This window comes from Leucoraja erinacea, chromosome 22 (genome assembly GCF_028641065.1).
Source record: "Leucoraja erinacea ecotype New England chromosome 22, Leri_hhj_1, whole genome shotgun sequence".
NCBI lineage: Eukaryota > Metazoa > Chordata > Chondrichthyes > Rajiformes > Rajidae > Leucoraja > Leucoraja erinaceus.
The window spans coordinates 35,479,862-35,505,619 of record NC_073398.1 but is presented as its reverse complement, the minus strand read 5'-3'; the positions used below and the strand labels follow the sequence as shown (position 1 = coordinate 35,505,619).

Genomic DNA, 25,758 nt, shown 5'->3' with positions numbered 1-25,758 from the left:
AATCTTCCTGCATCTAGCCTGTCCAACCCCTTAAGAATTTTGTAAGTTTTTTTACCGAAGCCAATTAGCTGACAAACCCGCACGTCTCTTTGGAGTGTGGGAGGAAACTGGAGCGCCCGGAGAAAACCCACGCAGGTCACGGGGAGAACGTGCAAACTCCGTACAGGCAGCACCCGTAGTCGGGATCGAACCCGGGTCTCAGCGACTCTACCACTGCGCCACCGTGCCGCACGATGTCTTTAGACAGCGCGCTCCAAACGGGGTCCCAACATCCACTGGTCAGAATTGTAGGGACTGCTCTAGGGAGTTTATTCAGGGCAATACTAGCTTGAGCCTCGACAGGTGTACGGTGGAGAGCAGACTGACCAGTTGTATCACAGCCTGGTTCAGCAATTCAAACGCAGAGGAGACTACAGAGAGTGGTGGACACTGCCCGGTCCATCACAGTACTAACACAGAAACATAGAAAATAGGTGCAGGAGGAGGCCATTCGGCCCTTCGAGCCAGCACCGCCATTCATTGTGATCATGGCTGATCGTCCCCAATCAATAACCCGTGCCTGCCTTCTCCCCATATCCCTTGTCTCCACTAGCCCCTAGAGCTCTATCTAACTCTCTCTTAAATCCATCCAGTGACTTGGCCTCCACTGCCCTCTGTGGCAGGGAATTCCACAAATTCACAACTCTCTGGGTGAAAAAGTTTTTTCTCACCTCAGTCTTAAATGACCTCCCCTTTATTCTAAGACTGTGTGGCCCCTGGTTCTGGACTCGCCCAACATTGGGAACATTTTTCCTGCATCTAGCTTGTCCAGTCCTTTTATAATTGTATATGCTTCTATAAGATTCTCCTCTCATCCTTCTAAACTCCAGTGAATAGAAACATAGAAATTAGGTGCAGGAGTAGGTCATTCGGCCCTTCGAGCCTGCACCGCCATTCAATATGATCATGGCTGATCATCCAACTCAGTATCCCGTACCTGCCTTCTCTCCATACCCTCTGATCCACTTAGCCACAAGGACCACATCTAACTCCCTCTTAAATATAGCCAATGAACTGGCCTCAACTACCCTCTGTGGCATATAGTTCTAGAGATTCACCACTCTCTGTGTGAATACAAGCCTAGTACTGACCTCCCCACCATCGAAGGTATCTACAGGAGGCGCTCTGTAAATTGCCCCCCTAGTGTGTAGGGAGTGGATGAGAAAGTGGGATAGCATAGAACTGGTGTGTGAACGGGTGATCGATGGCCAGTATGGGCTCGATGGGCCGAAGGGCCTGTTACTGTAAAAGAAGGAACAGCAGATTTAAACCGAAGATAGACACAAAAGCGCTGGAGTAACTCAGCGGGTCAGGCAGCATCTGTGGAGAACGTGGATAGGTGACGTTTCACAGAGTGCTGGAGTAACTCAGCGGGTCAGGCAGCATCTGTGGAGAACATGGATAGGTGACGTTTCACAGAGTGCTGGCGTAACTCAGCGGGTCAGGCAGCATCTGTGGAGCTAAGGAAATAGGCAACGTTTCGGGTCGAAACCCTTCCGGGTTTCGGCCCAAAACGTTGCCTATTTCCTTCGCTCCATAGATGCTGCTGCACCATAACTCAGCGGGTCAGGCAGCATCTGTGGAGACTCGAAGGGCCGAAGGGCCTGTTACCATGCCGTATCTCAATACAATTTAGGCCACACCAGCGATCCCCGCACACTAACACTATCCTACACACACTGGGGCCAATTTACATTTACATCAAAGCCAATTAACCTGCAAACCTGCACATCTTTGGAGTGTGGGAAGAAATCGAAGATCTCGGAGGAAACCCACGCAGATCACGGGGAGAACGTGCAAACTCCGTACAGACAGCACCCATAGTCAGGTGAGGCAGCAACTCTAAGAATGTTTTTCTAAGCAGAGAGCAAAATGCCATCGGGGGATGTCTAGCCCTGGGTATGATGTATCGCAGACAAATCTAACGAGCTGTTGCCAGGATCTGTGAGGAAGGTGTGATTACAGTCATTAATTCTACCTGATGATTAATGTAGAGTGTGGGTTTAAGTTTCACATGCTGCCCACCAATGCACCCCCTCACATCACACCCATCTGCCAACACGGCAGTGAGCAGGCAGCGAGAGATACATGGCTGAAAGATACAGCATTCGCAACAGGCCCTTCGGCCCTTCAGTCCACGCTGACTGTCAATCACCTGCTAACCTGGATCATGGAACAGTCCAGCACCAGGACTGGCCCTTCGGCCCACAATGTCCAATGCTGTACACGATGCCAAGGCCAGCTCCCTCCCTCTTCTCCCCTCTCCCATCGGGCAAGAGGTACAGAAGTGTGAAAACCAACGCACACACACCTCCAGATTCAGTGACAGTTTCTTCCCGGCTGTTATCAGGCAACTGAACCATCCTACCACAACCAGAGAGCGGTCCTGACCTCCCATCCACCTCATTGGAGACCCTCGGACTATCCTAGATCGGACTTTGCTGGCTTTACCTTGCACTAAACGTTATTCCCTTTATCCTGTATCTGTACACTGTGGACGGCTCGATTGTAATCATGTAAACATAGAAACATAGAAACATAGAAATTAGGTGCAGGAGTAGGCCATTCGGCCCTTCGAGCCTGCACCACCATTCAATATGATCATGGCTGATCATCCAACTCAGTATCCCGTACCTGCCTTCTCTCCATACCCCCTGATCCCCTTAGCCACAAGGGCCATATCTAACTCCCTCTTAAATATAGCCAATGAACTGGCCTCGACTACCCTCTGTGGCAGAGAGTTCCAGAGATTCACCACTCTCTGTGTGAAAAAAGTTCTCCTCATCTCGGTTTTAAAGGATTTCCCCCTTATCCTTAAGCTGTGACCCCTTGTCCTGGACTTCCCTAACATCGGGAACAATCTTCCTGCATCTAGCCTGTCCAACCCCTTAAGAATTTTGTAGGTTTCTATAAGATCCCCTCTCAATCTCTAAAGGGCCTGTCCCACTTGGCAATTTTTTTCGGCGAGTGCCAGCATCATCGACTGACGTCTCAGGTCACCGAAAAATACGCGGCATGTTGACGTGTGGACCCGCGGTGTTTTATCCCAGTGTCCCGGTATTTTTTTTTGTCGGCGCGGGACTTTACGAAACGTTTAAAATCTTTTGGCGACGCTGATGTGATGCCGGCAGTCTCCGAAAAAACATCACCAAGTGGGACAGGCCCTTGGCCTACAAACACGCACGCGTTTGGGACGCGGGAGGGACACGCACCAGGTTAGGGGAATCAAAACTAGAGGACGTAGATACATGGTGAGAGGGGGAAGGTTTCATACTCGGAGAAAACCCACGCACGCTGGTCACGGAGCCCACGAGAGGGGAACATGTTTCCACTTAAGGGGGTGGTGTCTCCATGACACCTACTCCACACTTTGACACCTACTCCACACATCTGGGCTTGTAGACTAACAGGGTGGGCTTGTAGACTAACAGGGTGGGCTTGTAGACTAACAGGGTGGGCATGTAGACTAACAGGGTGGGCTTGTAGACTAACAGGGTGGGCTTGTAGACTAACAGGGTGGGCTTGTAGGGTGGGCTTGTAGACTAACAGGGTGGGCTTGTAGGGTGGGCTTGTAGACTAACAGGGTGGGCTTGTAGACTAACAGGGTGGACTTGTAGACTAACAGGGTGGGCTTGTAGATTTATTGGCCCTCTGTAAATTGCCAAAAACACAGTGCAGGGGGTGGATGAGAAAATGGGATAACACAGGCCCCGTGCTAGTCCGATCAAGGATAGTCCGAGGGTCGCCAATGAGATAGATAGTTTAGACACGCTAGAGGCAGGAAACATGTTCCCGATGTTGGGGGGGGGTCCAGAACCAGGGGCCACACACACACACAGTTTAAGAATAAGGGGTCAGTCATTTAGAAAGGAGATGAGGAAACACTTTTTCACCCAGAGAGTTGTGAGTCTGTGGAATTCTCTGCCTCAGAGGGCGGTGGAGGCCGGTTCTCTGGAGTAGGCCATTCGGCCCTTCGAGCCAGCACTGCCATTCAATGTGATCATCCCCAGTCAGTACCCCGTTCCTGCCTTCTCCCCATATCCCCAGACTGCACTATCTTTAAGGGCCCTATCCAGCTCTCTCTTGAAAGTATCCAGAGAACCTGCCTCCACCGCCCTTTGAGGCAGAGAATTCCACAGACTCACAACTCTCTGTGAGAAAAAGTGTTTCCTCGTGATTAGTTTAGTTTAGAGGTTGCCTCCCACATCCCAAAGACGTGCGGGTTTGTAGGTTATTCGGCCCCTCTGTAAATTGCCCCCTAGTGTGCAGGGAGTGGATGAGAAAGTGGGATAGCATAGAACTGGTGTGTGAACGGGTGATCGATGGACGGCACGGACTCGGCGGGCCGAAGGGCCTGTTTCTATGCTGTGCCTTTTTAAAAATAAGTGTAGAGTGCAAGAAATGGTCTGTGGTAGACACAAATGCTGGAGGAATAGGCCGAAATCAAGGGATATGGGGGAAAAAAGCAGGAACGGGATACTGATTTTGTATGGCGGTGCTGGCTCGAAGGGCCGAATGGCCTACTCCTGCTCCTATTTTCTTTTCTACCAACCTGCACGATGTGGGAGGAAACCGGAGCACCCGGAGGAAACCCACGGGGCCATGGGGCGGAAGGAAGCTGGAGAAAATAGGCCGAAATCCTTCTGGAAATAGGCAACTTTTTTGGCTGAAATCCTTCTGGAAATAGGCAACGTTTCGGGCCGAAACCCGGAAGGGTTTCGGCCCGAAACATTGCCTATTTCCTTTGCTCCATAGATGCTGCTGCACCCGCTGAGTTCCTCCAGCACTTTTGTCTACCTTCCATTTTCCATCATCTGCAGTTCCTTCTTAAACAAAAGGTCTGTGGCGTTGCGTTGTCAAGGTGGGGTCAGGGCTGTTCAGGACGGTTCAAGAAACGTTATTCATTTCATAATGGACGTCTACTTCATGAAGATAAAAGCTCGGTATGAATAAAATATGGGCATAGTCGCTTGCTAAATAATGTAACAGCCTTAAACGGTGAATAATAATGAGCCAGGAACATCCCTGTTCATCACTCTATTTACCATCTATACGGCTCAACGGTGGGAAAGTAAAGACATGTTTTCCAATGTGGAGTATAAAAATATTTTCTCTCTCTCTCCCTCTTCCCTCCCCCCTATCCCCATCCCCTTCTCTCCCTCACTTTCCCTCTCTCCTCCTCTCTCTCCCTCCCAGAGTTGGGGCCTTTACATTGATCCTAAATCCTCTGACCCGGGTAGATTTATCTTTTCATTCATGAATCCCCCAGCACCGTTGCCATGGAGACGAGGCCTGGGGACCAGCAAGGCAGTGCCCCTGTCACTAAACATTACAACATAGAACATGGAACCTCAGCCCTCGGGTGGCCAACTTTCCCCACTCCCAAATAAGGGACAACAGATTAAAATACGGGACAAATTCCCAACGGCAATTCGTCTCCGTTCTAAATGGCTTACCCCTGATTCTTAAACTGTGTGGCCCCTGGTTCTGGACTCCCCCAACATCGGGAACATGTTTCCTGCCTCTAGCGTGTCCAAACCCTTAATAATCTTATATGTTTCAATAAGATGCCCTCTCATCCTTCTAAACTCCAGAGTATACAAGCCCAGCTGATCCATTCTCTCAGCATATGACAGTCCCGCCATCCCGGGGATTAACCTTGTAAACCTACGCTGGGCTCCCTCAATAGCAAGAATGTCCTTCCTCTAATTACTGCACACAATACTCCAGGTGTGGTCTCACTAGGGCCCTGTACAACTGCAGAAGGACCTCTTTGCTCCTATACTCGACTCCTCTTGTTATAAAGGCCAACATGCCATTCGCTTTCTTCACTGCCTGCTGTACCTGCATGCTTACTATCATAGACTGATGTACAAGGACCCCCCAGATCCCGTTGTACTTCCCCTTTTCCCAACTTGACGCCACTTAGATAGTAATCTGCCTTCCCGTCTCGAATCCAGGCAGCATTCTGGTAAAGCTCCTCTGCACCCTCTCCAAACCCCTTCGCACCCATCCTGTAATGGTGGGGACCAGAACTGCACATAATACTCCAGGTGTGGACTCACTAGGGCTCTGTACAACTGCAGAAGGACCTCCTGTGTAGTCCAACCAAAGTTTGGAGTTTGAGTCACGTGTACCGAGGTACAGTGAAAAGCTTTTGTTGCGTGCTAACCAGTCAGCGGAAAGACAATACACAATTACAATCGAGCCGTCCACAGTGTATAAACATAGAAATTAGGTGCAGGAGTAGGCCATTCGGCCCTTCGAGCCTGCACCGCCATTCAATATGATCATGGCTGATCATCCAACTCAGTATCCCGTACCTGCCTTCTCTCCATACCCCCTGATCCCTTTAGCCACAAGGGCCACATCTAACTCCCTCTTAAATATAGCCAATGAACTGTGGCCTCAACTACCCTCTGTGGCAGAGAGTTCCAGAGATTCACCACTCTCTGTGTGAAAAAAGTTCTCCTCATCTCGGTTTTAAAGGATTTCCTCCTTATCCTTAAGCTGTGACCCCTTGTCCTGGACTTCCCCAACATCGGGAACAATCTTCCTGCATCTAGGGTTACACAGAAAAGCTGGAGAAACTCAGCGGGTGCAGCAGCATCTATGGAGCGAAGGAAATAGGCAACGTTTCGGGCCGAAACCCTTCTTCAGACTCCTCTCTTCCTGCATCTAGCCTGTCCAACCCCTTAAGAATTTTGTAAGTTTCTATAAGATCCCCTCTCAATCTCCTAAATTCTATAGAGTATAAACCAAGTCTATCCAGTCTTTCTTCATAAGACAGTCCTGACATCCCAGGAATCAGTCTGGTGAACCTTCTCTGCACTCCCTCTATGGCAATAATGTCCTTCCTCAGATTTGGAGTATAGATGGTTAAGAAAGAACTGCAGATGCTGGAAAAATCAAAGGCAGCCAAAAATACTGGTGTAACTCAGCGGGTGAGGCAGCATCTATGGAGCGAAGGAATAGGCGACGTTTCGGGTCGAGACCCGGAAGGGTCTCGACCCGAAACGTCACCTATTCCTTCGCTCCATAGATGCTTTCCGGGTCTTCCTTCACCTGCTGAGTTTCTCCAGCATTTTTGTCTACCATATACAGTGTACACACACAAGGTAATCACAGTGAGGAATGTGGAGGAGTCACTGTGGTGGATGCTCATGTTAAAATGTATCTTGTGTGTTGTGTTGCTTTTTACTGTACGGGAAATGAAACTCCTCGTATGTTGCAAAACATACTTGGCTAATAAAATATGATTCTGATTCTGATGATAAAGGGTATCAGGTTTAGTGCAATATAAAGTCCTGTAAAGCTAGATAGGGCTCTTAAAGATAGCGGAGTCAGGGGATAGGGGGAGAAGGCAGGAATGGGGTACTGATTGGGGATGATCAGCCACGATCACATTGAATGGCAGTGCTGGCTCGAAGGGCCGAATGGCCTACTCCTGTACCTGTTGTCTATTGTATATAGAATCCGACCAAGGATAGTCCGAGGGTCACCAATGAGGTAGATAGTAGTTCAGGACCGCTCTCTGGTTGTGGTAGGATGGTTCAGTTGCCTGATAACAGCCGGGAAGAAACTGTCCCTGAATCTGGAGGTGTGTGTGCGTTCGTTTTCACACTTCTGTACCTCTTGCCCGACGGGAGAGGGGAGAAGAGGGAGTGGCCGGGGGTGAGACTGGTCCTTGATGATGCTGCTGGCCTTGCCGAGGCAGCGTGAGGTGTAGATGGAGGCGATGGAAGGGAGGTTGGTTTGTGCGATGGTCTGGGCTGCGTCAGAGTTTCATAAAACTGCAACAGAACTTCTTGACTCCTTGGGTCTTGTCCAGCCTCTCCTTGTGGCAAACACCGTCTAATCCAGGAAGCGGTGATGACAGTTTTCAGGGTGAAAATATCTAATACTGGAGGATGTAACTGTGAGATGAGTTTTCAGTTTTACAGAAGCTCGCCTCTCCTTAATCATCGAGCACGGCCCGTGAATTGGGAACAAAAATATCAGCAACATTTAGTTTCGTATTTTTCCGTTTGGAGGTACCTGTACACCGCGGAAACAGGCCCTTCGGCCCACCGAGTCTGCACTGACCAGCCATTCTCCGCACACTAACACAACTAGAAATGTTCACAATTATACCAAGCCAACCTGCACGTCTTTGGAGTGCGGGAGGAAACCGAAGAGCTCGGAGAAAACCCCACGCAGGTCACGGGGAGAACGTGCAAACTCCGTACAGACAGCGCCCGTAGTCGGGATCGAACCCGGGTCTCCGGCGCCGTGAGGCAGCAACTTCTACCTGCTGCACCACCGTGCCGACCACTATTCAATGCCTTTCCATATTTATCCCGAACGGCAATGCAAAATGGACCAGACAATATCTGCAATTATCCAAAACTGTATCTCTTTCAATTATGTTGAACTCCACAAGTGGGATTGGCTTATTATCAAAGAATATTAACAAGGGCTTTTGTAATGGCTATAAATTCCCATCGTATAGATGAGGAGGTCGCACTGGGTGTAATTGTGTTGCTTTTATCTGCTTCTCAACTGAACCACTTGACATTTTGCATTTAGTTGGTCAACGCTGGAATAATATTTGCTTCATTTGGAATGATGTTTATTTTTGAAATTGAAAAATAAAGAACGGTGGGCTCTGCGAGGAGGTGCAGTGATACTTTGCGGTGCGGCACGGTGGCGCAGAGGGTAGTGCCACTGCCTCGTAACACCAGAGACACAGGTTCGATCCTGACCTCGGGTGCTGTTCCTGTGTGTGTGTGTGTGGAATTTGTACGTTCTCCCTGGGACTGCGTGGGTTTCCTCCGGGTGCTCCGGTTTCCTCCCACATCCCAAAGACGTGCGGGTTGGCGGAAAAGAAAATAGGAGCAGGAGTAGGCCATTCGGCCCTTCGAGCCAGCCGCCATTCATGGCTGATCATACATAATCAGTACCCCGTTCCTGCTTTTTTCCCCATATCCCTTGATTCCCTTAGGCCTCAGAGCTAAATCTAACACTCTCTCCAATGTAGGTTAATCGGCCCTTTGTAAATTGTGCAGGTAGTGGATGGGAAAGTGGGATAGCATAGAACTGGTGTGAACAGATGATCGATCGATGGTTAGCATGGACTTGTGGGCCGAATGGCCTGTTTCCGTGCCGTATCTTTTGATGAACCAATCAATTCTTACACCAAATATTGCCAATTCCTTAATGTGGAAAGCTATATTTAATGATATTATTTTAACATTTAATGCTGATTGCAATTAGCAAAGTGGTCTTATTTTGGATCCTACAACACACTTGTAAATTGCCAGCCAATTGCCACGTCAGCAGAAAACAGACAGAAACATTGCACCACTGTATACACCATTAGTTCAGCTGCTCTAGAACATACTGAGACACAAGGAACTGCAGATGCTGCTGGAATCTTGAGCAAAACACAAAGTGCTGGAGGAACTCAGCGGGTCAGGCAGCATCTGTGGAGGGATTAGACAGTGATTGGGTTAGGGGGGGGTTGGAAAGCTGGAAAAGAGAGGGGGGGGGGGATGGGACTGATCAAGGCACCTGCATTCCTTCCTCCAGCTTCACAGCTGCAACAAAGATCCTATAGTGGAGCAAGATAGACCACTCCTGCTCAACGCAACGGGCTGACGTGTAGTATGCAACGGAGCGGAACATGGGCCTTTTTTTTCATCCATTTCAGTAACCCGACCCGACCCGACCCGACCCGCAGTGTAATCAACGTTGCGGGGGAACAGTTTGTGTTAATAAATTAAAATTCTGAAAATGAGGAGAAGATTTTTCCCGAATAACTTTTATTTTTACGAGGATGTTTCCGTAACCGGCTTCCGTCTCCGCGCTAGTATCTTTGCTCCGCTACGGGATCTTTGGAGCGGAGACGGGATCTGGTTACGGAAATGGGGCCGAAAATGACCCGTGAATCTGCCCATGACCGTACTGCGTCTGTTTGGTCGAGTGGACTATCTTGCTCGCTGTAGCAGCTTTGGTACGCAAGTCCTCAATTTGTTTTTCTCACACCTTACATCTTTTCACTTTGTCCAAACATCTGCCTATCTGAAACCACCCTCACCTGCATCAACCTGCACCTGGCTGGCTTTGTCTTGCTTCTCCTCTCTTCCAGATTTCAACCCCCCCCACCCCCCCCTCACCCATACAATCAGCCTGAAGAAAGGTCCCGACACAAAACATTACCTTGTGTCTAACTACGGTTTCCACCAGCATCTGCAGTTCCCTTCCACATTAGTCCCATTTGGTTTCATTTCATTTAGAGATTCAGCATGGAAACAGGTCCTTTGGGTCAAACAGCACCTCTGGAGAACATGGATAGGTGACGTTTCGGGTGGAGACCCTTCTTCAGACGTCAAAAGGGACTGATGCAGAATGCCAACTTGGGCGGCGTGGGATGAGGGTCCCGTTGCCGAGCTGCGTGATTCTACAACTCAATGATTTAGCCATGACCTTCAAAGCTGCTACAGGGGCTGAGAGGTGTGTGTGTGTGTGTGTGTGTGTGTGTGTGTGTGTGTGTGTGTGTGTGTGTGTGTGTGTGGTGTGTGTGTGTGTGTGTGTGTGTGTGTGGTGTGTGTGTGTGTGTGTGTGTGTGTGTGTGTGTGTGTGTGTGTGTGTGTGTGTGTGTGTGTGTGTGTGTGTGTGTGTGTGTGTGTGTGTGTGTGTGTGTGTGTGTGTGTGTGTGTGTGTGTGTGTGTGTGTGTGTGTGTGTGTGTGTGTGTGTGTGTGTGTGTGTGTGTGTGTGTGTGTGTGTGTGTGTGTGTGTGTGTGTGTGTGTGTGTGTGTGTGTGGTGTGTGTGTGTGTGTGTGTGTGTGTGTGTGTGTGTGTGTGTGTGTGTGTGTGTGTGTGTGTGTGTGTGTGTGTGTGTGTGTGTGTGTGTGTGTGTGTGTGTGTGTGTGGTGTGTGTGGGTGTGTGTGGTGTGTGGTGTGTGTGTGTGTGTGTGTGTGTGTGTGTGTGTGTGTGTGTGTGTGTGTGTGTGTGTGTGTGTGTGTGTGTGTGTGTGTGTGTGTGTGTGTGTGTGTGTGTGTGTGTGTGTGTGTGTGTGTGTGGTGTGTGTGTGGGTGACACATAGGCATAGCAAGGGTGCCGGAGAATGAGAGAGGCATCGACTGCTGTTCTGCTGAAGCCAATAGACGGGGAATATGCCAGGAAGTTTGGATTGGAAGGGACGAATTGACCAGAGAGTTACGGAGGGAGCGGTCTTTGCGGAAAGCAGACAGGGGAGGAGATGGGAAGATGTGGCCAGTGTTGGAGGACTATTTGTTGTATGTAACACCTGGTAGGGTGGAAGGTGAGGACAGAGCTACGGGGTACAGACGAGACCCTGGTGAGAAGGGTCTATAGTAGAAGAGGGGAACCCCCGTTCCCTGATGAATGAGGGCATCTCCGATGCCCTGGTGTGGAACGCCTCATCCTGGGAGCAGATGCGGCGTAGACGGAGGAATTGGGAGTAGTGGATGGAGTCCTTACAGGGATAAGCTTTTCCCACTGAGAGTAGGGAAGATTCAAACAAGGGGACATGACTTGAGAATTAAGGGACAGAAGTTTAGGGGTAACATGAGGGGGAACTTCTTTACTCAGAGAGTGATTTATGCCAGTTGGAAGAGTGGGCTGAAAGATGGCAGATGGAGTTTAATGCTGATAAGTGTGAGGTGCTACATCTTGGCAGGACAAATCAAAATAGGACGTACATGATAAATGGTAGGGAATTGAAGAATGCAGGTGAACAGAGGGATCTGGGAATAACTGTGCACAGTTCCCTGAAAGTGGAATATCATGTAGATAGGGTGGTAAAGAAAGCTTTTGGTATGCGGGCCTTTATAAATCAGAGCATTGAGTATAGAAGTTGGGATGTAATGTTAAAATTGTACAAGGCATTGGTGAGGCCAATTCTGGAGTATGGTGTACAATTTTGGTCGCCTAATTATAGGAAGGATGTCAACAAAATAGAGAGAGTACAGAGGAGATTTACTAGAATGTTGCCTGGGTTTCAGAAACTAAGTTACAGAGAAGGTTGAACAAGTTAGGGTTTTATTCTTTGGAGCGCAGAAGGTTAAGGGGGGACTTGATAGAGGTCTTTAAAATGATGAGAGGGATAGAAAGAGTTGGCGTGGATAAGCTTTTCCCCCTGAGAGTAGGGAAGAGTCAAACAAGGGGACATGACTTGAGAATTAAGGGACAAAAGTTTAGGGGTAACATGAGGGGGAACGTCTTTACTCAGAGAGAGGTAGCGGTGTGGAATGAGCTTCCAGTGGAAGTGGTGGAGGCAGGTTCGATTTTATCATTTAAAAATAAATTGGATAGTTATATGGACGGGAAAGGAATGGAGGGTTATGGTCTGAGTGCAGGTCGATGGGACTAGAGGAGAATACGTGTTCGGCACGGACTAGAAGGGCCGAGATGGCCTGTGTCCGTGCTGTAATTCTTATATGGTTATATGGTTATAGGGTGGGAAGAAGTGTAGTCCAGATAGCCGTGGGAGTCAGTAGGTTTATAGTGGATGTCGGTCAGAAGTCTAACACCTGCGATGGAGATAGTGAGGTCTAGAAGTGGTAGGGAAGTGTCGGAAATGGTCCAGGTGTATTTGAGTGCTGGATGGAAGTTAGTGGTGAAGTGGATGAAGTCAGTCAGTTGTGTGCGGGTGCAGGAGGTGGCACCAAAGCAGTCGTCGATGTAGCGGAGGTAGAGGTCGGGGATGGGGCCCTGGTACGCCTCGAACAAGGATTGCTCGACGTACCCTACAAAGAGGCAGCAGGCACAGCTGGAGCCCATGCGTGTGCCCATAGCTACGCCTTGTATTTGGAGGACATGGGAGGAGTCAAACGAGAAGTTAGTGAGGGTGAGGACCAGCTCCGCTAGGCGGAGGAGAGTGTCTGTAGACGGGGATTGGTTGGTTCTACGAGGGTCGTGAACAGGTGATCGCTGGGCAGTGCAGACTCGGTGGGCCGACGGGACAGATTCCGCGCTGTATCTCTAAACTAAACTAAAGATATGAGGAAGGTGGGAGACCTCCCTGTGAGAACCAGATGGCTTTGCCTGCCTTGAGTTTTGTTCATTTTCTCACAAACGCTAATTTTAGCCTGACACCTGACATTGCATTTTAAAAAGGCCACAGTGTGAATGTGTTAGAATTGGATAGTTCATATATTCTTAAGTGATAGGAGCAGAATCAGGCCATTCGGCCCATCCAGTCTGCTCCGCCATTCAATCGTGGCTGATCTATCTCTCCCTCCCAACCCCATTCCCCTGCCTTCTCCCCATAACCCCTGACACCCGCACTAATCAAGAATCTGTCTATCTCTGCCTTAAAAATATCCACTGACTTGTGGCCTCCACAGCCGTCTGTGGCAATGAATCCCACAGATTCACCACCCTCTGGCTAAAGAAATTCCTCCTCATCTTCCCAAAGGTACGTCCTTTAATCTGAGGCTGTGCCCTTTGGTCCTAGACTCTCCCACTAGTGGAAATATCCTCTCCACATCCACCATATCCATATAACCATATAACAATTACAGCACGGAAACAGGCCATCTCGGCCCTACAAGTCCGTGCTGAACACCCTTTTTTTCCCTTAGTCCCACCTGCCTGCACTCATACCATAACCCTCCATTCCCTTCTCATCCATATGCCTATCCAATTTATTTTTAAATGATACCAACGAACCTGCCTCCACCACTTCCACTGGAAGCTCATTCCACACCGCTACCACTCTCTGAGTAAAGAAGTTCCCCCTTATGTTACCCCTAAACTTCTGCCCCTTAATTCTGAAATCATGTCCTCTTGTTTGAATCTTCCCAACTCTCAGTGGGAAAAGCTTGTCCACGTCAACTCTGTCTATCCCTCTCATCATTTTCAAAGTCCCCCCTTAACCTTCCAGGCCTTTCATTATTCGAATATCAAGGCGAATATAGAGTCATGGAGTAACCAGCGTGGAAACAGGCCCTTCAGCCCAACTCATCCACCCTGCCCCATCTACACCAGTCACACCTGCCTGCATTTGGCCCACATGCGTATAACCCGTTCCTATCGATGCACTTGCCCAAATATCTTACAAATGATATTGTATCGGCCTCAACTACGTCCTCTAGCAGTTTATTCCAGATACCCACCAGTCTCTGAGTGGGAAAAGTTACCCCGCAGGTTCCTTTTATATCTTTCCCCCTTGCACCTTAAACCTAGCCCCCCTGGTTCTTGATTCCCTAATGCCCCTGTCCCACTTAGGAAACTTGGACGGAAACCTCTGGAGACTTTGTGCCCCACCCAAGGTTTCCGTGCGGTTCCCGGAGGTTTTTGTCAGTCTCCCTACCTGCTTCCACTACCTGCAACCTCCGGCAACCACCTGCAACCTCCGGGAACCGCACGGAATTTTGTTGTCTCTGTACTGTACACTGGCAATGACAATTAAAGTTGAATCTGAATCTGAATCTGAATCTGAATCTGAATCGGAAACCTTGGGTGGGGCGCAAAGTCACCAGGTTTCCTAAGTGGGACGGGGGCATTACTTGAGTAAAGGGCTGGACGTTCAGCCGATCTATTCCTCTCATGATTTTATCCACCTCTATAAGGTTGCCCCTCATCCTCCTGCGCTCCAAGGAATAGAGTCCCAGCCTGCCCCAACCTCTCCTTGTGACTTAGTTTAGAGATACAGCTCCGAAACAGGCCCTTCGCCCACCGGGTCCGTGCCGACCAGCGATCCCCCGCACACTAACACTATCCTACACACACTAGGGACAATTCTTACATTCACACCAAGCCAATTAACCTACAAACCTGCACGTCTTTGGAGTGTGGGAGGAAGCTGAAGATCTCGGAGAAAACCCACGCAGGTCACGGGGAGAACGTGCAAACTCCGTACAGACAGCGCCCGTAGTCGGGATCGAACCCGGGTCTCCGGCACTGTGAGGCAGCAGCTCTACCCGCTGCACCACCCTGACCGCTCCAGTCCTGGCAACATCATCGAATATCATTTCGGCCCCTTTACCAACTTAATGACATCTTTCCCAGACCACCCTCATTTTTTTCTGCTCTTGATTTTATACACCTCCTTAATATCATCGTACACCTCTCTTAAGATCACGCTTCATTGCAAACAGCCTTAGCACCAGGAGGCATTGTGACTCAAATGTCTTTCACTTACAGTTGCATCACTAGATATAAGTGGTTTGGGCTTTCATAGATGTCTTCCAGAGCCACGATGTTTTCATGCTTGATCCTGAAAGATAAAATGGACCAGATTGAGCGCTCAAGTTGTATAAACCTCCCTCGTATAAATCCCACAAACCAACCTCCCTTCCACCGACTCCATCTACACCTCATGCTGCCTCGGCAAGGCCAGCAGCATCATCAAGGACCAGTCTCACCCCACGGTCACTCCCTCTTCCGTCGGGCAAGAGGTACAGAAGTGTGAAAACCAACGCACACACACCTCCAGATTCAGGGACAGTTTCTTCCTGGCTGTTATCAGGCAACTGAACCATCCTACCACAACCAGAGAGCGGTCCTGAACTACTATCTACCTCATTGCTAAATGCATTTTGTTGTCTCTGTACTGTACACTGACAATGACAATTAAAATTGAATCTGAATCTGAATCTGAATCTGAATCTGATTGGTGACCCTCGGACTATCTTTGATCGGAATGTATCTTGCATTAAATTCTATCGACTATATCCTGCATCTGTACATTGTGGACGGCTCGATTGTAATCGCATAAAGTCTTTCCGCTGACTGGACAGCTCGCAGCAAAAGTAATTTCACTGTTCATAGGTTCTAGAAGTTCAATTAGAGCATTTGACCCATCAAGTCTACTCCGCCATTCAATCATGGCTGATCTATCTCTCCCTCCTAACCCCATTCTCCTGCCTTCTCCCCGTAACCTCTGACACCCGCACTGATCAAGTACACATGACAATTTTAAACTAAACTAAACCACAACATTCTTACTTGCTGCAGCTTAACTGGCCCCTAAGCACTATTGCTACAGACAATATACAACAAACTGTATAATACCATGAACACCTTCTGTTACTTTCATCTTCACCTGCACAGAGAAATCCCAAAGGTCACCGCTACCGATAGCACCACGTCCTGACACATGCTGTAGACACAAGGAACTGCAGATGCTAGTTTACAGAGAAAGTCACAGAGTGCTGGAGTAACTCAGCGGGTCAGGCAGCATCTGTGGAGAACATGGATAGGTGACGTTTCACAGAGTGCAGGAGCCTGCTGACATACTGCATTACAGCATGGTATGGCAGCTGCACCATGGCAGACAGGGAGAGGCTTCAGAGGGTAACTAGGACAGCGCAGAAGATCATTGGTTGCCCTCTCCCCTCCCTGATGGATATCTACACCTCCCGCTGCCTTAGCAGGGCAAAGAAGATCATCAAAGACAGCTCCCATCCTGCGTTTGGACTGTTCGACCTGCTGCCCTCTGGAAGGCGCTATAGGTGCATCAAATCCAGGCCAAATAGACTCAGGAATAGTTACTTTCCAAAAGTCATAACTACTCTTAATTCAAATTCACACATGCACTGACTTCACAGCCCAACACCCGGACTTCCATCTGTATGTGTATATGTATATAGCGCCGCAGAATTGTGCACCTATCCCCCCCCCCCCTTCTCCCTTCTGTTTTTGTTTTTCTGTTTCTTGTTTTTTGTGCTAAATTGTATGTATGCACTGAGTACGAGCAGCTTTCAGTTTCACTGTACATGTATAGTGACAATAAATGGCATATCATATCATATCATAACTCAGTGGGTCAGGCAGCATCTGTGGAGAACATGGAAAGGTGACGTTTCACAGAGTGCTGGAGTAACTCAGTGGGTCAGGCAGCATCTGTGGAGAACATGGATAGGTGACGTTTCACAGAGTGCTGGAGTAACTCAGCGGGTCAGGCAGCATCTGTGGAGAACATGGAAAGGTGACGTTTCACAGAGTGCTGGAGTAACTCAGTGGGTCAGGCAGCATCTGTGGAGAACATGTTTCGGGGCGGGACCCTTCTTCAGACCCTGTGTTTGTTCTGCTTCATTCAGACAACAAAAGACCACCATAAAGTGAAGATGTGTGTCGGAAGGAACTGCAGGTGCTGGTTTACACCGAAGATAAACACAAAATGCTGGAGTAACTCGGTGGGACGGGCAGCATCTCTGGAGAGAAGGAATGGGTGAATTTAGAGTCTGAAGAAGGGTCTCAACCCGAAACATCACCCATTCCATGTTCTCCACAGATGCTGCCTGACCCGCTGGGTGGACTGGCAGCATCCTGGCTGGACGGGCTGAAGGGCCTGTTTCCGTGCTGTTTAGCTCAGTAACGATGAGTCACATCAACAAGTCTCTGTCTCGGGTGCTGGGTAGATGGAGTAGCATCTTTTAACCCAGTGTGTGCTCTGTTTAACACCCGCCGTTTGAACAGCAGGTCGTGCATGTTTTATTAATGTAGTGTGTTGATGTGCCAGGGTGCTACCCACAGGCCTGTATCCTGTATACAGCCATTCTACCTCACTGCCCTTCCATTCCTAGAAGCCTCTTAGTCCCCCCTCACTCACGGCTGACCTGACCATGGGTGTCTCCAGGGTTGGAGGAAGCCTGTGCGTGACTTTGTTTAACGTGGGGAGACTGGTGCACAGATAGACACCCCACGTGGGGTCCTTGACAGATCTGGGTCAGGATCCAGTAGCATGGAGTCTCCTAATCTGAGGAAAGACATTCTTGCCATAGAGGGAGTACAGACAAGGTTCACCAGACTGATTCCTGGGATGTCAGGACTTTCATATGAAGAAAGACTGGATAGACTCGGCTTGTACTCGCTAGAATTTAGAAGATTGAGGGAGGATCTTATAGAAACTTACAAGATACTTAAAGGGTTGGACAGGCTAGATGCAGGAAGATTGTTCCCGATGTTGGGGAAGTCCAGGACAAGGGGTCACACAGTTTAAGGATAAGGAGGAAATCTTTTAGGACCGAGATGAGAAAAACATTTTTCACCCAGAGAGTGGTGAATCTGTGGAACTCTCTGCCACAGAAGGTAGTTGAGGCCAGTTCATTGGCTATATTTAAGAGGGAGTTAGATGTGGTCCTTGTGGCTAAAGGGATCAGGGGGTATGGAGAGAAGGCAGGTACAGGATACTGAGTTGGATGATCAGCCATGATCATATTGAATGGCGGTGCAGGCTCGAAGGGCCGAATGGCCTCTACTCCTGCACCTATTGTCTATGTTTCTGTTTCTAAGAAGACCAGAGAGCCTTTTCTGCTGCAGCCTTCATCGCTGGTCGGCACGGACTCGATGGCCTGAATCCTCGCTGTATCTCTGAACTAAACTAAATTTAACTAAACTGTTCCCAAGGGAACTGCCCCTCATGGAGCGATGTCTAATGCAGAACATGGCAATGTAGCAGCGACCTTAGCTACAGGCTGTAGCTAACTGAAGCAGAGTGTTACATAACACTTACTCACACTAAACCAGCCCGTCACAGCAACTTGACTTCACGGCTCATCATAATCTCCGTCTAAAGATGCTCCATTTCCCCATAAAGAGAGAATGACTGCTGTTGGTAGACAAGAACGCTGCAGAAACTCCGCGGGTGAGGCAGCATCTATGGAGCGAAGGAATAGGTGACGTTTCAAGTCTGAAGAAGGGTCTCGTCACCTATTCCTTCCTCCATAGCTTCTACCGCTGCACCATCGAGAGCATCTTTACCAACTGCATCACAGTATGGTATGGCAACTGCTCTGTCTCCGACCGGAAGGCATTGGAGAGGGTGGTGAAAATTGCCCAACGCATCACCGGTTCCACGCTCCCCTCCAGTGAGTCTGTCCAACGCAAGCGCTGTCTGCGGAGGGCGCTCAGCATCGCCAAGGACTGCTCTCACCCCAACCATGGACTGTTTACCCTCCTACCATCCGGGAGGTGCTACAGGTCTCTCCGTTGCCGAACCAGCAGGTCGAGGAACAGCTTCTTTCCGGCGGCTGTCACTCTACTCAACAACGTACCTCGGTGACTGCCAATCACCAACCCCCCCTGGAGTAACTCAGCGGGTGCAGCAGCATCTATGGAGCTAAGGAAATAGGCAACGTTTCGGGTCGAAACCCTTCTGGGTTTCGACCCGAAACGTTGCCTATTTCCAGAAGGGTTTCGGCCCGAAACGTTGCCTATTTCCTTCGCTCCATAGATGCTGCTGCACCATAACTCAGCGGGTCAGGCAGCATCTGTGGAGAACATGGATAGGTGACGTTTCACAGAGTGCTGGAGTAACTCAGTGGGTCAGGCAGCATCTGTGGACAACATGGATAGGTGACGTTACGGGTCAAATGTTCTCCAGAGATGCTGCCTGACCTGACCAGCTGAGTTACTCCAGCACTCTGTGACTGACAGTGTGAGTTCGGAGCAGGATCCAGAGGTGGGAACAGCGACGGAAACAGATTCCAGGGATGTCGGTTCTGTCCTCGTTGATTAATTACTTAATTTCACGTCTGATTGAATCCACGTTACTCTCTGGGAGATACAGATCTCCAGCTCCTCATTGTGCTGCCTTGTAAGCAGGTCACCGCCCAGAGCCTGGAGTCTAATGAAGAACACTGTTTGGTTTAGCGATACACAGCACGGAAACAGGCCCCGACCATCGATCACCTGTTCACACACTAGGCGGCAATTTACAGGGGGGCCGATTAACCTATGAACCCGCACGTCTTTGGGATGTGGGAGGAAACCGGAGCGCCCGGAGAAAACCCACGCAGGTCACGGGGAGAACGTGCAAACTCCACACAGACAGACATAGCGCCTGAGGTCAGGATCGAACCTGGGTTTCCGGCGCTGTGAGGCAGTGGCTCTACCCGCTGCACCACCGTGCCGCCCACAGCCCGAGCTGCTACAATGGGCAGGGTCAACACTGACTGGTCAACGCAGGTGGTCCACTCCAGCTCTGGACACAGGTCCCTGGTAACTGTGAAGGAGTGGGTGAGGGGTGGGAGGGGTGGAGATGATGGGGAGAGAGGGATAGACGGAATGAGTGAGGGGAGGGTGGGGGGGTCGTGAGTAGGTGGCCAACTCTCTCACTCCCAAATAAGGGACAAACGGTCAAAATATGGGACAAATTCCCCACGGCAATTTGTTGACCGACTGGGCCGTGTCTGGGTGGGTGAATGATGAGTTGGCCCCGGGTGCTGGACTGCACACAAAGCCCAGCCGAGTTTTGACCCGAGCCGCGCGACATCGCGTGCAAAGTCCAGCGCCCCGTCCAAGCGAAGGTCCGAAGGTCGGACAGCTGGCCGGGCTGCCGACCGACCGACGGGGCCACGGGCGAGGCGCTGCTGCTGCTGCTGCTGCTGCACTCCACGGGCTGCTCTACGTCGGGACGGGTGAGGCGGGGGCGGACGACCCGACAGTCCCCTCGACCCGAGTAGTAACGGTCAAATACGGGACAAGGGCGGTCCCGTACGGGACAAACCAATATACGGGACGTCCCGGCTAATACGGGGCAGTTGCCAACCCCTAGTCATGATCTTCACAGCTGTTCACAGCAATGAATTCCACAGATTCACCACCCTCTGACTAAAGAAATTCCTCCTCATCTTCTTTTCTAAAGCGGCCTCCTTTTAATTCTGAGTCCTAGACTCTCTCACTAGAGGAAACATCTTCTCCACATCAACTCTATCCGAGCCTTTCACTATCAGGTAGGTTTCAGTGAGGTCCCCACATCATTATTTTAATCTCCACGACTCCAGTGCCATCACTGAATTCCTTTAATATGAGTCTCTGTAAATCCTCTTGCAAGTGTAGGGAGAAGGTTGATAACGGCTCGAGGTGGGAGCATTGCCAAGTGTTTTAATACATAGACATAGAAAACAGGTGTAGGAGGAGGCCATTCAGCCCTTCGAGCCAGCACCGCCATTCATTGTGATCATGGCTGATCATCCCCAATCAATATCCCATGCCTGCCTTCTCCCCATACCTCTTGATCCCACTAGCCCCGAGAGCTCCGTGTTTCCTCATCTCCGTTCCCCCTTATTCTTAAACTGTGTGGCCCCTGGTTCTGGACTCCCCCAACATCGGGAACATGTTTCCTGCCTCCAGCGTGTCCAAGCCCTTAATAATCATATATGTTTCAACAAGATATCCTCTCATCCTTCTAAACTCCACAGAGTGTACAAGCCCAGCCGCTCCATTCTCACAGCATATGACAGTCCCGCCATCCCGGGAATTAACCTGGTGAACCTACGCTGCACTCCCTCAATAGCAAGAATGTCCTGGGATTGCTGGGACCATCTCCAGAGCCAGCACGTCCTTCCTCAGAGAGAGGGGTCTGGTCTCACCTCCTGAGAACGGCGATCTCATTCTCAATGCTGCTCTCCTTGCCCTTCAGTGCCTTCTTCGGGATGCATTTGATGGCGAACATTTTTCCGCTGGTCTTCTCCTTGGCCATCACCACTTCGGAAAAAGCACCGCTAAGAAAGGTAACGAGGGAGAGAGAGAGAGAGAGAGAGAGAGAGAGATCAGGACGGAGCCCAAACTTGCCGATTATCATCAATGAAAACCTAACAATAGACATAATAGACTAGTCTGGAGAAGGGTTTCGGCCCGAAACGTTGCCCATTTCCTTCACTCCATAGAAGCTGCCGCACCCGCTGAGTTTCTCCAGCATTTTTGTCTACCAATAGACAATAGACAATAGGTGCAGGAGGAGGCCATTCAGCCCTTCGAGCCAGCACCGCCATTCATTGTGATAATGGCTGATCGTCCCCAATCAATAACCCGTGCCTGCCTTCTCCCCATACCTCTTGATTCCACTAGCCCCTAGAGCTCTATCTAAGTCTCTCTTAAATCCATCCAGTGATTTGGCCTCCAATGCACTCTGTGGCAGGGAATTCCGTAAATTCACAACTCTCTGGGTGAAATTCGCAACTCTCACCTCAGTCTTAAATGACCTCCCCTTTATTCTAAGACGTGTGGCCCCTGGTTCTGGACTCGCCCAACATTGGGAACATTTTTCCTGCATCTGGCTAGTCCAGTCCTTTTATAATTTTATATGTTTCTATAAGATCCCCTTCTCATCCTTCTAAACTCCAGTTTGGGGATGATCAGCCATGATCACATTGAATGGCGGTGCTGGCTCGAAGGGCCAAATGGCCTATTCCTGAACCTATTGTCTATTGAAACTGAAGGCCTCGGAGAAAACCCACGCAGGTCACGTGGTGAACGTGCAAACTCCGTACGGACAGCACCCGTAGTCGGGAGTGAACCGAGGTCTCCGGCGCTGTGAGGCAGCAACTCTACCGCTGTGCCACCGTGCCGCCTGTCGATCCCTTTGATGGTGGAGTTTTGCAGCTCAATGTGTTACATTACACGTTAATTTGTCTTGTATTTAGGACTAATATCCAGCGTTAGTGCGTGGCCACCGGCTGGGACAGTCGTAGATAAGCAACAAGGCTGTCTGGAGCCAGTTCCTCCATCAGCTTTAATTAACTAGCAGGCAATAAATGGATTTGCACGGCAAGGCTCACTCACTAATGTACCATTGTCTAATCTTGTGATGATGATGCACTTTTAATATGTTCTATCAGAGATACACAAATCAATTCAAGATGAATGGGGATTAATCTGTGCATCCTAACAGCACTGATCATTAACAAATATTGATTGTTAGCAGCATGTCCACCTCATTAGTGAAACCCACGCTGAGATCTACACTTATAAACACGTCGCAAACGCTGCAAAGTTTATGAAACAAAGTTCGGCCGAACGCACTATGGGAACTACACTCACCCCCCCCTGCAGGAACTATACATCAGGAGGTGCAACTCCAGAGCCAACAAGATCATGTGGGACCCCTTCCACCCCCAGCAACGGACTGTTCCAGCTGCTACGGTCAGGCAAATGCCTCCGTTGCCATGCTGTGAGAACGGAGAGGATGAGAAGGAGGCCATTCGGACTGTAAACTCCTATCTCACCAGCGACTAACTTTACTGAACCAATCTACTGTTGTGTGGTGTCTTTTTAAAATTGCTGTTCTTTTCTATTTTCCTCCCACAAATATGTAATATGTGAATATGTGATTCTGTTTGTAGTTTGTTTTTGCACAAAGTCCGCGAGCATTGCCACTGTTCATTTTGCTGCACATCTCGTATGTGTATGTGACGAATATACCTGACTTGATTTGACTTGAAAGAATCTCGAAGATGGACACAAAAGGCTGGAGTAACTCAGTGGGACAGGCAGCAGCATCTCTGGACAGAAGGAATGGGTGACGTTTCGGGTTGACACCCTTCTTCAGACTGAGGCAGGGGAGAGGGGAGACACAGTTGAGCAGACTGGGACTCTATTCTCTGGAGCGCAGGAGGAATGTTTAAGTTTACGTAATGTATCTTGTTGCTTTTTTCTGTATGACTGTATGATCAATCAAATTTCACTGCACCCACTTAGGAAACCGGAACGGAAACCTCTGGAGACTTTGCGCCCGACCCAGGGTTTCCGTGCGGTTCCCGGAGGTTGCAGGTAGTGGAAGCAGGTTGGGAGACTGACAAAAACCTACAGGAACCTCCGGGGCATAAAGGAACATTGAATCATCGATGAAGGGTGATCATATAGAGGTGTACGAGATTGTGAGAGGAACGCAGTCTTTTACCCAGAGCAGGGGAATCGAGGACCAGAGGACAAAGGTTTAAGGTGAAGGGGGAAAGATTTAATGGGAATCTGATGGGGAACCTTTTTGCCCTTTTCTTTACCATTCTCACCCTAGAGGAGGTGAAGGTCCATCAGGAATGTGATTCCCTGGAACGCCACAAGTTGGTCCCAACCTACTGCTCTCCTCCCAGGTCTTGAATGACAGATCAGATATATTATGTCCTGGTACAATCATGTAATATTCTGACTACCTCAGTGCAATAATACAATGGACAATAGGTGCAGGAGTAGGCCATTCGGCCCTTCGAGCCAGCACCGCCATTCAATGTGATCATGGCTGATCATCCCCAATCAGTACCCCGTTCCTGCCTTCTCCCCTGACTCCGCTATCTTCAAGAGCCCAATCTATCTCTCTCTTGAAAGTATCCAGAGAACCGGCCTCCACTGCCCTCTGAGACAGAGAATTCCACAGACTCACCACTCTCTGTGTGAAAAAGTGTTTCCTTGTCTCTGTTTTAAATGCTTTACCCCTTATTCTTAAACTGTGTGTGGCCCCTGGTTCTGGACTCCCCCAACATCGGGAACATGTTTCCTGCCTCTAGCGTGTCCAAACCCTTAATAATCTTATATGTTTCAATGAGATCCCCTCTCACTGGGGAAGCAGACAGTTTGTGGGCTATATATATATCACTAACGGAGAGACCTAATGAAATCCCTTTCTGAATGCTCCATTGATGGGCAGGGTGAGGCTGGCAGCATTACAGCATCAGACAGGGAGGTTAACGGTGATGCTGTAATTAGATGCAAACAAGGAAACTACACTCAGTGAAACGACAAGTTAATTGCAGCACTAGATTTTGTAAACGGATGCAAGTTGAATTCATTATATCAGATATGCAATGAAACCACTCCGGTCCGAGCAAATCTCTGCATCTCATCCACAGTTCAAACAAGGAAGGTGTTTTCACAACGAGAGGAAGTGCGGAAGCTGGAATCTTCCCAGAAGTAAATGTCACCAGTAACGTCTCGACCAGCCAGATGGAAGCGATGGCCAAGAATGCACATCAACGCCTCTACTTCATTAGAAGGTTTAGGAAGTTCCGCTTGTCCCCCAACAACTCTCACCGACGTCTACACATGCGGCGTAGAGAGCGTTTTAACGGGACGTGTCACAGCACGGTTTGGGAACGGCTCCGTCCAAGACCACGAGAAATTGCAGAGAATTGTGGACGCAGCCCAGACCATCACACACACACACACAAACCAACCTCCCTTCCATTGACTCCATCTACACCTCACGCTGCCTCGGCAAGGCCAGCAGCATCATCAAGGACCAGTCTCACCCCCGGCCACTCCCTCTTCTCCCCTCTCCCATCGGGCAAGAGGTACAGAAGTGTGAAAACCAACGCACACCTCCAGATTCAGGGACAGTTTCTTCCCGGCTGTTATCAGGCAACTGAACCATCCTACCACAACAAGAGAGCGGTCCTGAACTACTATCTACCTCATTGGTGACCCTCGGACTATCCTTCATCGGATTTTATATAGACAATAGACAATAGGTGCAGGAGTAGGCCATTCGGCCCTTCGAGCCAGCACCGTCATTCAATGTGATCATGGCTGATCATCCCCAATCAGTGCCACGATCACAAACGCTCATCATAGGTTAACCCGATCATTCCTGGGATCATTCTCGTACACCTCCTCTGGACCCTCTACAGAGCCAGCACGTCCTTCATCCATAGACAAAAAAGCTGGAGTAACTCAGCAGGACAGGCAGCATTCCTCTGGAGAGATGAATGGGTCGAGACATTACTTCAGACTTCCCATTCCTTCACTCCATAGATGCTTTCCAGGCCTCGACCCGAAACCGAGACGGAAAATTCTTCACCAGACAGAGTCAAAGAGTGATACAGCGGGGAAACAAGCCCTTCGGCCCAACTTGCCCACATGTTGTCCAACATGCCCCATCTACACTAATCACCAGTCGTCTATGGATAACATGGATAGGTGATGTTTCACAGAGTGCTGGAGTAACTCAGCGGGTGCAGCAGCATCTATGGAGCTAAGGAAATAGGTAACG

At 49.5% G+C, this 25,758-nt stretch overlaps 1 protein-coding gene across 1 annotated transcript in view; it reads right to left on the bottom strand.

Moving 5' to 3' along the window:
* camk1da (calcium/calmodulin-dependent protein kinase 1Da) overlaps nt 1-21,579 on the bottom strand; it is a 59,842-nt gene extending 38,263 nt beyond the window's left edge. Inside the window, exons 1-2 of the mRNA XM_055653519.1 lie at nt 21,368-21,579; nt 15,193-15,267 (exon numbers count right to left, since the gene is read on the bottom strand). Coding sequence (XP_055509494.1) covers nt 15,193-15,267; nt 21,368-21,579 — 287 coding nt within the window. The remainder of the gene's footprint in view (nt 1-15,192; nt 15,268-21,367) is intronic.
* Nucleotides 21,580-25,758: the final 4,179 nt, after the last annotated feature.